At 31.2% G+C, this 19,595-nt stretch overlaps 1 protein-coding gene across 3 annotated transcripts in view; it reads right to left on the bottom strand.

Annotated features, from left to right (window-relative positions):
• The window catches only part of LOC118189030 (sorting nexin-13-like), a 134,311-nt gene extending 122,089 nt beyond the window's left edge, over positions 1 to 12,222 (bottom strand). For all 3 annotated transcript variants that reach the window (XM_085816986.1, XM_085816985.1, XM_085816987.1), the window contains exons 1-3: positions 11,766 to 12,222; positions 11,144 to 11,253; positions 5,797 to 5,890 (exon numbers count right to left, since the gene is read on the bottom strand). In XM_085816986.1, the coding sequence (XP_085673112.1) occupies positions 5,797 to 5,890; positions 11,144 to 11,253 (204 nt within the window). In that variant the 5' untranslated portion in view covers positions 11,766 to 12,222. The remainder of the gene's footprint in view (positions 1 to 5,796; positions 5,891 to 11,143; positions 11,254 to 11,765) is intronic.
• Between the last annotated feature and the right edge of the window lie 7,373 nt (positions 12,223 to 19,595).

Genomic DNA, 19,595 nt, shown 5'->3' with positions numbered 1-19,595 from the left:
ACTCAAAGATTTCAAAACAAGAAATGGCAACACTGTACAGGGAAAAAATTTTTTTTAATCTCCAGTGTGTGACTGCAACTGTATCGGAAATTCTAAAGATAGGCTCGTTTTAAAATTACTTTGCAATATTGCTGTTGAACTGAATTTTATGGTTAAGTGCACAGAACATATTTAATAAATCAAAGTAGAACACAAAACCTTACAAAATACCCCTTTGAGCCTAAATATAAAATCTGAAAGCTTTCAGAATTTTTTTTTTTTTAAATTGCTTTCTTTCTTTTTTTAATCTGAATACAGAGCATGTTTTAGGTGTCATATGTGCACTATGGTTAGTCTCCTGCTAGCTCTGACAGTTGTAATTATTTGGCTTTGTGTTTTCCAGCTGCCGACATTTTAATTCTGACCATTCTAATTTCTGTTTAAATGAAAACAGGTTATTTTTAAACTTTTCACAACTTTGTCATAGTTTCAAACATAGTAATAATTTGCTTCAAATCTATTGGGGTTATTGGACTAAAGTATTACCACATCAAGTGAAACCCTACAAGTGACTCTCATACCACCAGGATTTGGTGAATGGATCTCCTCATCCTCAGTTGCCCTTTAAAAAGGGAGAGCATAAAAGGTATTTTCTCTATCCCTTCCACATGCCTATGTAACTGGAAACATGTCCAACGCATAATCAAAAACTCCAGAGTTCGAATCCCAGGATACTTTCTAAATGAGTCTACAAAGTGGCGCCCGAACATATTACTGATCATATCTTAAGACAAAGCAATATTTAGTCCAGCCCCAACAGGACTGCAGGCTCCACTGGTACCACGAAGTAGAATGGAAGGCTTTGAATTCATCCTAGACACTAAACTTCGACGAAACCTGCTACTATATTCAATGGTAGAAATTTGGGAGTAACTTTTTTGAGAACATTTAGAGAGCACTTTTCACTTTTTCCGGTTGCAAAAAAACAGAATGTCATGACGGCAACACCGCACTTCAAGGACAGGCACTGAGATGGTGCAAAGGTATCAGTAACTTTTTTGGGGGGTAAACTAGGCAGGGAGAAATTGTGAAAGATAGGGCAAATTACAAACGGAACAGTTTTGTAGCTATCAAACTAAGGTGGAAAATTTAAGTGAATTTATACTGAGGAAAATACAAGTAGTAAACTTATTGTATGGGAAAAAACCTGATGCGAAGGTTATCCAAATAATAGTCTAGATTGCTACCTAGGTTCAGGATTTTATTGAATTATAAAACCCGAGAAAGCACTTATTTGAGTTAGAGGTGAGCTTTGATAGTAGGCAAATTTCAATGACTACAAGCACAGCAGGACAGAAGTAGAGGTTGAGTGGATATTTTCATAGATTTGTCGTGAAAGGAAGCACAAGATTTTGTCAGCAGTAGACGTTTTGATTACCTGAAGAAATTTTCAGCCAGTAATGGCAATCACCAAAATAAATTACAAAAAAAGAAACTGGAGAAAGATACGTGAAGTTTTGTACAATCAGATAAAAAGTTCTAAAAATTAATATTTAGTTTAAGACATATAACACCATAACTATAAAAGCTGACTTATGCGGTAGGTTTAAAATTTTAAATCTCAGCAAGGTCGTTACAGACCTTAGTTGCAATTACTTATATTCTGGTGGAGAAAATGTAAGGAATTTTATGTTAATTAACCAGTTGTTTCTAATTTCAGCCTTTATTATAACTATTCCCTTCCATATTTCTCACCAGAATACAAATAAGAAGCCAGTATTTAAATTGAAGTTTTTGTATTTTAAGATAAAGACTGTTTCTGCATACTATGGTTAGTTTCCTACCAGCTCTGATCATAATTATTCACCTTTGCATTTTCTCACTGCCGACATTTTAATTCTGATGCTCCAGTACAGTGGGGAGTTAGCTTCTGATATTGTAATTAATTGGGTAGTCTTTGACTACTGTTCCAAATTATATTGGCATCAAGGAACATGAGGCATATGTTAGAAAAAAAGCAACACAGAAGTCTTCTGTTGCCCAACATTGTTGCCATGAAAATAACACTTTCCATTTTTCTGCGGCCAAAATTAATCAAAAAGCATCTTCCATTGGAGAACTGGATTTTCTAGAGGCATTTCACATTCAAAAAAATCTTTCTGTTCTTGTTAATAACAATCCCAATTCCATCTTTGCCTTCGGCCTTTTAAGGAACTGTGTTTTAGTTCTGGTTTCATCAACAGATGGCATAACTAGCTTATTTTCAGACCAGGCATTCTTTTCTTATCTAATCATTATACCCTATTTTGTTCATTTGCGCTTTTGCAGCTGAGGATGGTGGTTTGGTAAAACCATTGAAACTAGACCTATGAAAATTTGAAAATATAACGCAGATTTTTGTTGTTTGACTTCTGAATCAGTGTTTGATGAAGTCTGTTTTAGTGCATGGCATATATTTTATTTTCGTCAATTCTCAGGCCCATTCCGACAGCCTCCTTCCCTAGAGATACAAAAGCACATTTTAGGGCTGCCCGTGTTCTAGCAGTAAAGTCAATGTCATCAGCAAAAACCAATAACTATACCAGGTTATAATAGATGTTTCCTCTGGAATTGACATTTGAATCTCTTACTACTTTTTCTAACACTGAAGACAAGGCATGCCAATGCATCGCCCTGTCGAATGCCGTTTTTAATTTCAGTTGGCTTTGATAGTTCATTCCGTATTTTTACCATGATTTTAGTTTCATCAAGTGCCAGGGTGATTAGTTTTAGTAATAGAGGGGTGTCCATGGTAAAAATAAAAATACATACACAACAATAATTAAAATACATATATGAAATAAATCTGAAATGTTTCAGATTTTAAATTACGTCCAAAAGGGCATTCTTTTTAAAGTTTTGTGTGTTACCTTTATTTATTAAATATCATGTTCTTTGCACTTAAACCATAAAACTTAGTTCAACAGCAATGTCGCAAAATAATTTTAAAATGAGCATATCTTTAGAATTTCCAATACACAGTTCGACACGCTGGAGATAAAAAGGTTTTTTTTCCCAGAGTTGTCATTGCTCGCTTTGAAATCCTTGAGTTTGTTAATCAAAAATTCGTTAAAGTTTTACAAAATATGAAATCGATAATAAAACAAATTCCAAATTTCAAATTTGAAATTTCAGATGCCCATATTTGGAGTAGGATTACGTCATTCAAAATTGGATGGCTCTAGATACCGCTGTTTTATCACAATGCAAGAAATATACATACATTTATGCAGATTTTTCATTATTTAATTTCTTCAAATATATTGCAGGACTCTAACATTTTGAAAAGTTAACCGACATTTATAGGTGTCCGATGCAAAATGCCAAAACAAAAGTAATAGTCCTTCGAGACTCAAATCCCTTTGGACTAATTATATCAAAATAGAGTTAATTTATGTGTATTTTAAAAGTTGCAATGTTCTATCAATTTGTTTAATTATTGTGAAAATGTTAACAAAAAATATTTTGCAATGACACATTGTTCTTAAATGTTGTTAGCCAACTAAGAAAACTTCAAATTGTTGTTCTTGTGAGACTGAAATAAGGGCTAATCTTTGGAATATGGCAACAGGTAGTTTGGCGACGTTTTGGTAAGGCGATAAAGGTTACTAGCTAGGACCTTAGCAGTGTACATGGATAAAGTCAAGAGTGTGCGCAATGCCATTTTTGTGCAATTCTGGGATTTTTTTTTAAGTGAAAATAGGTCGACGTGTACATGGATGATACCGTGTATGTGCAATTCTTAAAAACGCGACAAGCCGTGGGCGATTCTGCACTTTCTCCCAATTTTGCACCTAATCTTCGTCATGATTAAGCACTTTTGTTCCATAAAAGTTCTAGCATAAGCGTAATTTGGCTAGCAGATTGTTGGGAAAAAAAATGCTTTTACTTCGTGAAAACAAAATGGCGTCCAAACAAAAACTAACAGGTTGCTGTAGCAAGGTTGGTTGCCAAATTTTCGCCAAAAAATTGCTAAGTTACCATAATGCAAATATTAACCGAAATAAGTTGCTGATGCATAACAACCAGCTGAGGAAATTATTTTCATAGCACCAACACAAGCACCATACACAAGCAATATCACCAGTACAATTTTGATACCTTTCAATCTGCTCAGCTTGCAATTTGAAATATTCATGAAATGTCAAGCTTATAAATGGATGGCAATTACAGATGTAAAGTGTAGCATGCATAATGGATGGTCCCACCAATGCTTAAAACAATTTTAAATAATATTATACTTTAGTAAATGTTTTGCAGACTTATATTTAGTATAAGAAAAAAAAAATAATTTATTAAAATATATTCACAATTCATTAGATTATGACAATAATCCTTTTTATCCATTCATAATATTCAGAATACTAAATGTGGCATAGGAAGTGATTATTAAGGAAGAATATTTCTACAAACTAAAAACAACTTCATTGTAAATGATAACCCATTTGACAAAAATGATTTAAATGATTCAAATTACATTATGCTTTAAATAACATTTATATATCTCAAAGAGAAAAACTAAATCTGTTGTTTTAATGACACATGCAGATATTTTATATGTATATACATATAGGTAAGATAAAAATATATAAATCAAAATTATAATTTAAATTAATGGTAAACTCTTTAATTCTTCCTCTCTATTTTAAAAATTGTAATAACTTCTCTGGATTGCATCATTTCTAGATCATTCTATTTTACATGGCCTGCACAACAAACGCTGATGACGTAATAACTGTGAACTGAAACTTTTAACTCAAACCAAAATGTTTCCCTTCGCATGCTTCCGTATAAGATAACTACGCACTTCAGCTTCTCTCTCTGCTCTGCTTGGAGGTAATTTCGCTATGCTGCTTTCTATTGCAATAATATCAAAAATGTAAATGCTCTGGGCACAGCTAGAGTGCCAAACAAACTGTGGCCACAATTGCAAATAAAAATGGAATTAAAGCTGCCTAGACTGCCAAGTTTTTTAGATATTACGAACTTAACATTATTAGCATACTGTAGAATTCTTCCTCTTCAGTATGGATCTACCCTGTATAGCTATTACACAACAACAGTGTTCCAGCTTTTCCTTGCTTTTATTATGTCATATAGTATATACGTGTATGTGTGTATGAAAAACTATGTAAATCAGCTTTATAATTTAACTTAATAATAGCTTCTTAACTCCTCAATTTTAATATGAGTATTTCCTCCTTATATTCTAAAATCATAATAGCTTTTCAGGACTGTGTTATTTCTACATCAATCTATATAACATGGCTTGCATAATGCTGATGACATAGGTAATTCAGGACTTGAACTCGAAGCTTTGAGCACTGAAACCTTGCCAACCTAAACCAGAATTTTTTCTTAGTAAGCTTCTTCCATGTATGATAATTGTGCATTTTAGCTTCTACCTCTCTTCCTGTAAAGATTTTATTTCACTGTGCTCTTTTTCTATCACAACTATATAAAAAAAATTTTTAATGTTTGTGAATAGGCATGATCAGTGTGCCAAATTAATTGTGGCCATGAATGTCAATTGAAATAAAAATGAAATTTAATTTGCCTTGACTGCCAGCTTCCTAGCCATTACGGATTCCATATTTCAGCATTCTACACAATCAGAATTCTTCCTCTTCAAATTTCTGTGTTTCTACATCTCAGTGGTCCTATATCAGTACTTCTAAATTTGTTTTTATTATATATATAAATACATACATAGACACAGATATATACATTGATAGACAGGCAGATAGTACATAGAAGAGATTAAAAAACAAAAATTACCTTCAAAAGTGCACTAGGATATGCTACCCTTTGATACACACAATACCGAGGAGCATATGTTGCTCTGCTGTGTATATGTGCTATAAGAAAAATGCTAAAACAAAAGAAAAATTATTTGATAACAATACATATCATTAATTACAACTTTGAAGAAACATTAAATTTCATTTTTAGATATTTATGTAGCAACATAAGAAATTATTTAAGATTTTAAAATAATCATTTTCAAAAAATACTCTATACTGAGCAAAAACATATGATGATTCCCAAAAAAATATTCACTTCAAGGTGCACAAATTCGAATTTTTAAAATGATGCTAAGATAACTCATCCCTTTACTTCTATGTTATAAGTGTTTTTTTTTTTTTTTTTTTTTTTTCAGGATATGATAGCCCATTTAATTAACTTTCTTAGAAAACAATATATAAAATTTACTTATTTGGGGCCATCTTAGGATATGCAAGTACTTTCTCCAGTAAAACATCTTGAAAAATGCATAATTGCCTTAGATGTTGAGCCAGTTCAAATTAAGGATATATTATATAAACTGCGGCAAAACACACAGCATCTTTACTACCCAGTGCAAATTTTAAAACTGTTATTTTTGCAACGAATAATACATTTAACTGTTTAATTTAAGCTTGGTTTAGTAAAAAAATTGAGTAATAGCTTCTACAAAATAACTATTCACTTTCTTATACTTAGCTACTTGGAGACTATTTTCAGCTGTTTATGGCTGAAGTATGTATAATTCATGTTCCAACCAAAGATGGAATTTTAATAGATGACAATATACCATGTTATCAGGCCACAACTGCTCACAACTGGTTTGAAGAACATTCTGAACAATTCCAGCAAATGATTGGGCCACCTAGATCGCCTGACATGAATACCATCAATATTTATTGGACATAATCAAGAGGTCAGTTTGTAGACAAAATCTGCACTGGCAACACTTTTGCAATTATGGACATCTTAAGAGGCAACATGCTCAAGATTTCTGCAGGGAACTTCCAATGACTTGACTTTTGAGTCTATGCCATGTTGGGTTGCTCCTCTTTGCCAGGCAGGAGGACCAACACGATATTAGGACATATCCAATAACTTTTGCCACCTTACTGTACAATGAGAAAAAAAGAAACAGGTGTGTGAACACTGTGGCATAAAGCCAGATGATATAGCACACTTAATTATTGGAATGTTGCACAGAATGTTTGGAATTATGCATTGAAATGGCAATTTACTGTTGTGAAGTGGAAGAACATCACGCATACTGAATTTCAGTTCACTAAATAATTTTTTGCATTATAAAGATACAGACAATTTTCATTAAACAATTACACAGACAATTTTCCCGTCAAATAATTGTTTGTCAAATGAACTGTAACATGGTCAGGCAACACAGTCATATATATCACTTTGTTGATGAAAAGTTTAGTGCGGCCCTTTATTGTCTAGCACCATAAAATTTTTCTAGCTTCATCAAATTTTTCCTTTGGCACCTATAGGCAAACCCATCCCTCCTTTTTTTAGCATTGGCAGGTCTTACATTACAACTTTTAAATCACACAACGTAATTTTGTTGACATTTCGGATACAGACAAAATCAAACACCAGCCAACTTTCAGTTGTTTGACTAGCAATGAATTTACACTTAAGGAACACTTGATTAGAATTCTTTACCCTATGCCTCATTAATGCCATAATAAATCATACATTTAAGTTTCTGTAGTAATTTACAATTGTATCCAGCTGAATATTACAACTAATGATATATAAACTTATTCTTTGACAGATAATTTATTCATCCGGAAAGAGGAATTATTTCTCTCCCTAAAGTACCAAACATTTTCATTTGAATGAACCTGAAACTAAACCTAACTCTGGCAGTTATTCTTTTCCAAGTTTCATCTATTATTCACTGATACTTAAAATATGAATAATTTTAATTTGGAAGTTTTCTTATAAGCACATATACTTTCTTCATAATTAGTTTTATCATAGGATTTTATTTCTGAATCATATCAATTATGATGAATAAATTAATTAGTAATTAAAATGTTACAATTAGTATAAAAGAGAAGGAAAAAAGCAATATATTTTCAACATATAAGTGGGTGATTAAAATGCAACATATTAATCACACATATACTAACATTAGGTTATAATGTTAATACATGTGTTATATTAACAGTATAGCATTTATAAAAATTATAAAATATTAATATATGTTTAAAGCTGATACAGTGACTATAGCAATATATGCTGTAAGAAGCAAATTATTTTAATAGTATAAGATTACGAAAATGCTAAAGACAGTTTTAAACAATTTAATTAATAGAATACTGGGGAAAAAAATTGTGTAAAAGAAATTTAGTATGGTTAAATATCACTTCTTATTTACTAAATAATCCTTAATAACAAACATTGTTAATAAATAATGCAAAATTGAAAATGTTATTTTTGTACATGTGTGATATCTTGTCACTGAAGAAACAGTTCATTGCATTGGGCCCTATCCCTATCCATGTGTTGGATTAGTTTCCAAATTTTGTAGTTAAATAAGTGGTTGGAGTGATAAGCAATAGCACGTGGTGAGCAGATAATGTAGAGGCAAAGCAATTAAGAGCATTTCCATAGAAACAAAGCTGAAGATGAAAGTTGAGCTTCAAATGATGGAGGAGGTCACACACTGAGTAACTGGCCATAGTGGGTAAGTCAAAAGTGGAAGTGCTATGCGATTTGTCAGTAAGGCGACTTGTAGCTGAAAGAAAGCTGATTGGCAGAAGTTTGAGTTTAGATCACTTAATAAATAAATAACAATACAATTAGTATTTTAATTAATTTTTCTAAATTTTTTAATTGTAAATCAACTGTTCTGTACTGATACAGGGAGGAAAAAAACTGTTACTTTAATTCAAGAGTAACCTCAGTCAATTTTTTCTGTTAATTACATTTAATTGATTTTTAGAAGACATTACAGTGAGTGTTGTTTTAAGCTATGCAACCTAGTCGAATCAAGTCCCGTAAAACTGTGAATCTTTGTATGCTAGATGTTAAGAGAATAGGGGTAGAGTAGACTTTCAGGTACCCCTTGTATTATGGCAAAGTTGTTGTTTGATTTATCGCCAAGTTGTTATTTTATTTATGGTAGCCTGAGTAGTTAAATGTTATGGAAACCCTACTGTGACGAAATCGGGTGCATGATTCTGGGAATTTTTTAATCATGGGATGTTTTGTAAGTGTTTTGGTGGTGTGTGTTGGTTTGATTCTTTAGACGGTAGAATGTCCGAATATAGTAAGATTAATTTGAAGTTTCTGTACGACTTGGAGCAAAAGGGGAAAAGAGCTCTAATTGACTGGTGTGTAAATGAAGGTTTGCTTAGTAGCCATTATAAGTGTCCAGTATGTAGGAAGGATATGTGTCTAGTCAAATGTAAAAACCGTTTAGATGGATTTGAATGGGTTTGTAGGAAGAAAGGTTCAGATGGTCACTATATGAAGCGTTCGATCAGAAAGAGTACCTGGTTTGAAAAATGTCATTTGAGTATGATTTAGATTTTGATTTTTACATGGCTCTGGGTGTATGAAGCGAATTTGAAAATCATGGTAAGTGAATATTTGCTTTTGGTAGTGCTTAAATGTATAACATGTTTTTCCTTTCTTATGTTATTTTATTGCTTGGTTTAAAATGTATTTTATTGAGATTATGTATTTGTTGTGTGCCTATATTGTAGAATTTGGTGCTCCTTTGACTTTTTAAGTGAAAATATATCAAAAGTAAAGGGAGTGTGCAATGCAAGTTTGTGCAATACTGGGTTTTTTTTTTTTAAAGTGAAAATATGTCGACGTGTACATGGATAAAGTTAAAAGAGTGCACAAAGCCATTTTTGTGCAATTCAGGGATTTTTTTTTTAAGTGAAAATAGGTTGACGTGTACATGGATAAAGTTAAATGAGTGCGCAATGCCATTTTTAGGCGATTTGAGGATTTTTTTTTAAGTGAAAATAAGTCGATGTGTACATGGATACCGAGTTTGTGCAATTGTTTGTCTTGTTATTTTGGCTTTGTGTAGTGGCGATTTTTGGCGCAAAAATCGCTTTGCAAGCCAAAATAACGAGTCAAAGAATTGTACAAAATCGGTATCCATGTGCCGTCAAAAATCGCCAAGGGGTACCCTAAACTATACTTTTACCGAGAATAGCTACAGACTCTATATTTCAATTCTAGAATCATATTTCCTGTAGCAAATTTTCTCAAAATAAAATAAACAGGGTCTGTAAACACATAATTTTACTTTTTATATGATCAAAACATTTAATGAACAAAATATTCATTATGCTAATTTAGCATTTTAACTGTGGTGTGAATTATATTTAACTAGCTTTACATGAAAAATCTGCAAAGGTATTAGAAATTAATAGTTCTATGCAGCTAGCTAGAAAGTTAACCGTAAGGGGATAATGCATTATACAATAAATTTCCTTCGTACAGAAAAACAACCTTCATATTGTATTTTTTTCACCAATGGCTGGGCAGATAATGTTACTGAATGTTGGTAGCAACATGGGTTTGAACATGACAAATGGAAATGTTGCATGAGTACTTTCATGATTTTCTTCATATGTAATACGAATACAAGCCAGTTACCATAGAAGAAATAGCTTCACAAAATTTTTCTTTCGAGGCATCTCTTAACCTTAACTCAAAATAAAGTTTTATGTTCCTTCTTAAATCTGTTAAAATGTGATTAAAATTGTTCAGTACTAAGCACTGGAAGATGATGTAGTACATTTATCGTCAAGTACCTACAAATTTTACATAAAATATTAGGTCTTATATTTACAGAGTTTCCCATACACATAGATAATGCTGAAGCTACTTTAAAATACCTTTCTAGTTATGAGAAATATGTTGAGAATTAATGTGGAGAATTAGGAAATAATGCCTGTCATCACCTTTTTATGAATATCTCATTTGCTGAACAATAAATTTTTTTCAAGCTGATTAACTGTTCAGACAAAAAGGAACAAGATGTTTATCTTCGATCCCATTCAATAACAAACTTCTAATATTTTCCTACATAGTCAAGAAAATTGGAATAGACACTTCACACAATATTTTCTCCCAAGTCCCCATTTATTTCAACAATTGTGTTCAATTATCAGAAATATTGTCTGATTGTATGCAAACTTCTTCATCTAAATAAAGAACAGAAAAAAAAAATAGATCATTATTATCACTTTATTATTACCATCAAAAAAGATAGCAATAATAAAGAATGATTTGATTTTCATCAACTGATCATTTTTGATTTTCATCAACAGAATCTGATACATATACTCACCTCACAATACAGATGATGATACAGAAAAGCATAGCTACTAATATTAGGGACCCAAAAGTGGCAATAAAAAGGGCCACAATGAGCCAAAGCCAGATATTTTGATAAACCATCTGAAAAAAAAAAATTAACATTCTAAACATGTCAAATATAATTTACTAACAAAAAAAAAAAAAAAAAAAAAAAAAAGAAAAGAAAAGAAAAGAAATACGGATATGATTTTCCAAAATTTTTTTATTTCTGAATTAATTATTAAATACGAATAATTTACCAATCAATGTAACAAAAATTAAACGTTTCTGTTGACAAACATACACAAAAACACTAATATCAGTTAAAGCACATAAAAATATTAGAATTATTTAGAATTATGTGGCAAAGAAACATTTGCTCACATAGTTACATGCAATCAAAATTAACATTACACAATGTCACATGGGAATATGTAAATTTAAAACACAAGCAGCTAAACCATATTGGTCAAATCCAACACTTATTGTCACACATTACATACACATGTTTCAGCGAATAATCTCCGTTGTAAGATGAAAACGCTAATGCAGTTATTTTTAACTGAATAAGGAAAAATATTCTAATACACATAAAGCAACAACGCCTACTGTACCGTAGAAAGACATGTTGGTAAACAGTCACGACATATATGTCACGATGGAACGATTGTTTTTCATGATTTAAATCATACACACGAAATAACGATTTTTGTTCTACATTTAAACGACTGAACAGAAGTGGCTGAGTAAATTAAGTAAGAAATGCCAAACATATAATAAAATCCTTAAACAACAGGAAACCACATAAAATGTAAACAAACAAGATCAGTTAAAGCAGGAGATTAAATGCTGCCAAATCTTAACTACTAGCTCTATTAAAGTCATAAAATTATGTCCCATTATCAAATATATGCCCTGTGCAATGTTTATTTTTTATATAATTTAATAGCTTCGAAGATAATCAATAGTTTTAAAACTGCATCCGCATTTAAATGATATTTCTAATTCAATCCATAAAAACCATTTCACTACGTCACTTCTAAATAGTGACATTTTAAATGACTGTTTTGTGCGCAATTTTGAATTTTGTAATTTTTTTTACTACAGCAAAATATTGAATGCTGAAATACCAATACAGTTTCCAGATCATTTTTATGAAGGCAATGCGTTTGTATACCGTTTGCTGAGTATAAAGAAGAGTAATTTGCTCTTTAATTCGTGGGATTTTTTGGCAAATTATATAATATTTACTTAATTTTAAAAATGATAACATTGCTAAATCTTTTTGTAAGTCAAAAATATGAATTAAATTTTTTGTAATTTAAGAGCATGATGTGCGTAAACCTGTATCCGAGCCACGGTGGTGTCCCAGTAAAAAGGCAGGAATCTGTCTGATATCTGAGACCCGACGAAGGAGGCTTACCCGGATATTTACCGGCCTCAAGGCAAATACTCTCGACACACGAGTGGTATTGACGAATGAAGGGTTATTGTAATTGGCTATTTATCGCCGTACTGGTTATTTTTTGTTATCATACTTTTACGTATGTTGTAATTGCTATGTGAATGAGTTTGGGGAAGTTTTTACAAAATATTTACGACTCTTCTCTTTAGTGTTATAGTATAGTAGCAAGAACTTAAGATTATCATTATACATACGCTTGCATTAAAACTAATCAGTCTACTCAAAAAATGCATTAGATATGTGATTTTACTCATGCATTATTTCTTCGTACATACACAAATAGAAATATATATTTCTGGCATATATGTATATAATATTTGGAGTGTGCAGTAGTTTTTAAAATGCATGAAATTTATGAAATCAGATTGAAATGTGTGTTATATTTTATTATCTATTTAATGGAGAGATACTTATTACTTATTTATTACTGAATTAATGGAGAGATACGTTTTATTATATTACGGTTTTATTGTCAAGTGGAGTAATCTTTGAAATATTATAAAAACTATATAATGGATTGTTTTGCTAAGCAAGTTTCTTCCGAACATTACGCTCTGTTAACTCTTTGTTGAATATGTCCACTGTATTATGAAAAGAAACCTGCATTGTATTAAAAACATATTTCCCTAAAAGATTTAAGGAAGACAATTATTATTCATTTTCTCAAATACTTGTTTTTATATATTATGTAATGAATGTGGAATTTTTATGATTGCAACCTTTGAAATCAATCAAAAATAAATATTTAGGTCAAAAGAATTGTGTATGTAAAAAAACTTGTCCACATATATATTTTCATGTTAACAGAATTTGTTTTTATATATAATGAACAATTATGTCAGAGTTCATCAATGCAGAGATTCCGTGTTGATTTCTACAATATTTGTCCTTACAATCGTAAAACTGCATATTTGCAAAAAGTATAGATATATTTTCTTTGAAAATAAAAGTAAGACTGTTAAGTAGTGTCTTAGATATCAATTGTTTTATCTTTATTTACAAATTAGGGCGTAATCAGCAGATTACTGAGAAAATTTAAATGACTAAAAACTAAGGAATTTTGAATGCGAGAATGTTAGATAATTTTAGATACAGATTTTATTGCTTATTACTATATTTAACTACACTTATTATTGCAGCTTATGTAAAATTTACTGTTTCTGTTTAAAAAGTTGTTCTTTTTTACATCTTTTCACTTTTATGAAGAAAGTTGGAAAGCAGAATTATGGTGCAACATTTATTTCATATAATGCCTGCAGAAAAGTAGGACCAATTATGATGTAACAGGAAAAACAAGGAAACCAACAATTTTAAGGAAGTATCTGCAGATATCAATTTTAACAGCTAGGTATATTATCCTAAACATTAGTCAAGGTGTAACAAATTTTTAACTTTTTGACCCATTTGGGCACCTAAATTATAGACATAGTGATCTTATAGATTCAAATAATTAGATATTAATAAGTGGTCTTCAACCTGTCTCCTATATCTTGCACAACCAGATATTTCACAACTCACTTTACATTTTCACTGCCATCTCCTTTACAGTTTCCAATGGACTCATTTTTTTACACCGAATATATATGTACTTCTATCTACATAATCTATGTAGTCATCATATGATTGTTTCTTTTATTTATGTTTTATTTCTTAAGAAATTCATATGATTTTAAAAAAGGACAACATTTATATTATAAGAAAATGATTTAATGAAGGTGACCCTTTTCTTTTTACAATGAAAAAGAGGACAAAAAGCGAACAAAGCAGGACATTTGCGTCTTCACAAAACTTTTTTAAAGCAGTCACACGAACTGTAAAACGACTAAAATACAAATAAATTGTTGTTATTATTACTTCTACATCAATTGGCATGGCAGATGATGCCATGTTTATTGCATTTGACAAAATATGTGTATTACAACCAATGCCTAGTGTTTTCTTTTAGAGTAAATCTGGTAATTTTTCATAGACATTATTTACTCCTTTTGCATCTTTTCCCACCAAAATTTGTATTTGTATTATCTGCTGTTAGTGCAACAACTTTATATTTCAAATTGTTTTCATTTATTACTCTGTATAGATGGTTCACCAAAATTTCTTCGCCCTCAATAGACTTTAAATTAAAAATTTTTATGTGAGTGCTCTTGTTAACATTATAATATCTTACTAGTATTGGATACAATTTTGTTTCATTATAATTCGATGCCTCAGATAAAACTGTTATAAATACTGCATTTTTCAAGTCTTCTGCAAGTATATTGTCACAATTATTATACTCAGAGTATAATAATTATACAGTGAAAGGAAATTTGTATTTGCATCAGATGTAAATGTGAACTATAATATTATAGACACATTAAAATAAACAAAGTAAAGTTCGCAAAAGTGTGAGGGTGCATGACAAGTGTGGCTGCGTGATGTTTTGATATGCCCAGAATGTGCTGTCTGTGCATTTTATAATCATGTTTTTTCGAACTGCACTATCACCTGACCATTGACATGTAACATTTCGAAGCAGCATCTTTAACTAATACAGAGATAAACAGATTAGTTGTAAAATATTGAAAAGGAAGACAGTTGGGAGGACACTTCTTGAAGAAGGACGGAGTCTACCAAAGGAGGACAATTGGTCTCCTTGCATGGTGGTTCGCATGTAACATTCTTTTCATTGTTACCTCCTGGGGCATAGCTAGAGGGGAGTGAGAGTAGACATATGTCCCTTGGCTCCCCCCCCCAAGGGGAACCAAACTGATGTTACTAAATTTTAAAATTAAATATTTTCCGTTCTTAGCAAACAAAAAGGGGTGCGAAAACTTCAGCTGGGCACTGAAAACCTTACCTATGACTTTGGTTACATTATCAGCTTTAAGATTTTCCCCAGGCAGATTATTATAATTCTCATACTGTCTTCGGACTAGTTGTAAGACATTTTAGCTCTGTGTATTCCTAAGCATATTTCATTTGTGATAAAATTTTCGTGGTGAATCATTTCCATAAGTTTCTTCAGAGTATCAGGTATGAGTCAACATTTCAGACATTAGCATCTGAAACACAAGCACAGAAGCTAACCATACAGAAATAAATGCCAATGATGATTTAATAGCTGTCCTTTTTTTTAAAAAAAAAGGATTCTATATAATATCCTTTAATAAAGGTTAGTTTTTCTATATAAATTCACCTTAGCTGCTTCATTACGTTTTACCATTTTTTCTTATTAAAGATTTTACAGCAGTGCTGTCCTTTTGCAAAGTGGAGATCTGTATTAAATTTATATTTTTTTAGATATGTACTGTTAAATATAATTTAACAGAAATTCAATTATCCTTCATCCTCTCAACATCAGTTTTTACTATTCACTTATATATTCTGATGGACAGAATGAAACCCCCAAAAGGCGAAAAATAAAAATAAGTAATAATAAAGAAAAGGATTTAAAATAAGCCATATTGTGATAAATATGATTATTTTGTCATTTTATTTATAATAAAGGAATAAAATACTGTTTTAAAAACAAAACAGACTATGGAATGAAATTACATAGAAAAAAATTTCCATAAAAAATGACAAATGGTCAAATCAATAGTCATGTTTTTCCTGAATATATAAACCTTCATATCCAGCATATAAAATTTTAATAGAAATTTCTATCCAGCAGTAAGAAATGGTATTGACCTAAAATGGCGAGGATGAGTCATGTTAAAGATGTTTGATATTTATTGTATTTTGTGTAATGATTGTAAGTTATATATTTCTTAAATGCAACTTATATCATAAGAGCTTGCTTTTGTTTGCATAAAGGCACAAATCCACATACTATTGGACGTACATCCATTTTGATGTTTTCAATGAAAGCAAAAATACCAATCTGCAGTTTGAAAAATTAATCTGGCTATTTAATTATGATCTGTACATTACTTATAATAAGTATAACATATAACACATATGAAATTTTATTATTATACAAAATCTTTGGTAAAACAATTTTGGAAACTTCTGAAAGTTAACAGTAATTCTGAGAACATAAAAAAGCTTTATTATTGAGCATTAATAATATGTAGTTATTTTCTTGTTTGAGCAATCTAAAAGCTATTAAAAGAAACAGAAATTGAAAAATCATCAGGAATCATTATATCGTTATCTTAGGGAGATTTCATTACATTTAATATAACTTATGTAATAGTTTACTATTTATATATGTATATGTGCTATTTCATCACTGTGTGCTAACATAAGTTGTCAATAACAATTATTAAATGCAGTGGTTTGTAAAATGGTTAGAAGTTTTGATTTTACTGCTTACTTATTTATAATTATTGATCATTTTTAACAGTTACAGTGAAATCATTGGGGCAACCACTTCCTGAAAATGAGTAATGTTTCTATTATCATAAATCAAACTTCACAGAATTTATTTTTAAATATTAAACTTTAAATATCTCTATAAGATGATGGATTCCATGAAAGATAAAAGCCATGGATGCCCTTCTTGCAGAGATTTCACTGTGTAGATATTTAGTTATTGCTATTTCATTACTCATTATTTGCTTCTGCTCTCTCACATAAACTATATGCATGATGCTTAAAAGATTTTCAGAAATATGTGTAATAAAAATTTATAATTTTAATCCAATAGTATATATTATTAATTTTTTTCACATTTAAGAAATGTTTAATATGGAATTTTTATTTACTTTCTCAAGGGGGGGAAAAAACTTAGCATCATGATGTGTTAATGAAATAAACATCCTGAATTTTTTATTCATACATAATTTGTCAATGCATGATCTCAATGCAAGTTCTCAGATTTAATATTTAAAAATTATGGAAATTTTTAACTTTTTTTAAAATAAAAATTCTTGTTTTTAATGTAATGAATCTCATTGCTAATGTTGGAAATAAAGATAAAATTGTACCTAACAGATGGGAGATTTCACTGATATGAAGTTATGAAATTATTCCTGTTAGCATAGAGCTTCTGATAATAGTATTCAGACTTACTAATACTATTTCTAATATCTAATAGTTTGAAAAGACAATAGAACTTTGTTAATTCAAAATTTGTGATAATTTAAATTTAGATATATCTTTCCCTGATGAGTTGTTTTAAAAATGGATACTAACTTTTCTTCATAAATCAAACATAACTTTGATAATTCAAAATTTGTGATAATTTAAATTCCTCTTTCCCTGATGAGTTTGTAGAGGCATTAAGTTATTTTAAAACAGGAGACATGAAAAATGAGCAATGCCCTCACCGGGAATCGAACCACGGACCTCTTGAATATCCGCCAAGCATGCAGACCACTACACCACGAAGGCACACTAAGAAGCTTGGAGAAATACGTTGTATACTCCACCTTTTAAAGGGCACTGGAGATTAAGGGATTCAATCGCCAAATTCTGATGGTGGAGAATCATCATCAACCATCATTTTTAGTTCAAGCGGCACTGTAGAGATATTGTTTTTTTTTTCTTTTTTTTTAATGCAGGAGAAGTAAAAAATTAGCGACGCCTTCACAGGGACCTCTGGTGTACGTGCCCAGCGTGCTGACCACTACACTACGAAAGCATGCTAGGAAGCTGGGAGAATTACCTTATACACTTCCCCTTTTAAAAGGTGACTGAGGTTTTATGGGACCCACTCGCCAAATCCTGGGTGTGGAGAATCATCATCCACCACTCTTTTAGTTTGAGCGCCACTTTAGAGACATTATGTATTTTTTGGAAGCAGAAAAGATGAAAAATGAGCAATGCTCTCGCCGGGAATCCAACCACGGACGTCTGGAATACGCGCCCGAATTTTGAGTAAGTTTATTTTTCCCCCTACTTTTTCCTATTTATCCTAAATTCATAGAAGTTGTTCTAACTTCTCAGGAGATTCTAATCGATTGAAACCTGGAATGTTAACAAATATGTAGAAGTCTTCGGTAAAAAGTGAACTTCCCCTTTTCGTCCTGACAACCAACTAAAATATTGTAACATGAATACAAGCCAGTATCTCAAAAATCCTCCACAAAAGCATCCCTTCCATTAGCAGATGTCCCTTACACACTTTAAGTTAAATGAAACACTTCGAAAAACTTAAATTACCTTGGTATGTAATTTAAGTTTTTCGAAGGCAGTGTTTCATAAATATTCAAATTTTTTACACATAACAGTAATATTTGTAATAAATATTTAGAGATATCATGTATCATACAGCATTATTTATTAGGAAAGAACACAATTCTTGGTGTAAGGATGCTAGCATATGAGAACCCTGCAGCTTGGTTTCTTGATCAATGCTATATCTTTTGGTACCTCTAAATTTCAATAGTAAATTATTAGTGCTATGTAACTCTTGATCACCTTGGCATTAATTAAATCACACTGTTTCCTTTGCTTGGTCCTAATACTTATGTAATGTGCCGTATATGATTTCAGAAAAAAATCCAAGCTGTTGTCAAACTGAAATGAGAAGCAATGATATAAGAAGCATGATTGCCAGTGCCCGACTTAGCCTAAATGGGGACTTTACCAAAAACTTTTTGGGACCCTCCTATGCTTTACTGTTTCAGTAATAGACACACGAACTTTTTAGATATATTTAAATTTTTATAGTAATAAACTTTCTAGCCGATTAAGAGCCCTTCTGTGCTGTGGGGGCCTGGGGCAACTGCCCCGTATGCCCTTGCCTTAGTCAGGATCTGATGATTACATAACCTACAAAGTACATATTTGAGGACTATATTTCCCACCTATTTGAGTCCCTACTGCCATACTTTGCTTTCTTCCTTGAAATTGGTATTACACTGCTAGCTGCTCAACTTACTATACCATGACTGTGGCATGCAACAAATGTCAAATTTGCCTAAAGTACTACATGGTGGGATGTGCAAATAGTTAATGATCAGTATTCTAGCGCATGCACACAAAGCAGGTATGAATAACATCTGCATTGTGTATAATTGTAAAGTCACCGCGATTTTCATTTAGAAAT

Source organism: Stegodyphus dumicola, chromosome 5, assembly GCF_044657685.1.
Source record: "Stegodyphus dumicola isolate Sdum_Otavi_A_Nest chromosome 5, ASM4465768v1".
Classification (NCBI taxonomy): Eukaryota; Metazoa; Arthropoda; class Arachnida; order Araneae; family Eresidae; genus Stegodyphus; species Stegodyphus dumicola.
The sequence above is the reverse complement of the archived record's forward strand: the minus strand, read 5'-3'. Positions and strand labels throughout refer to the sequence as shown.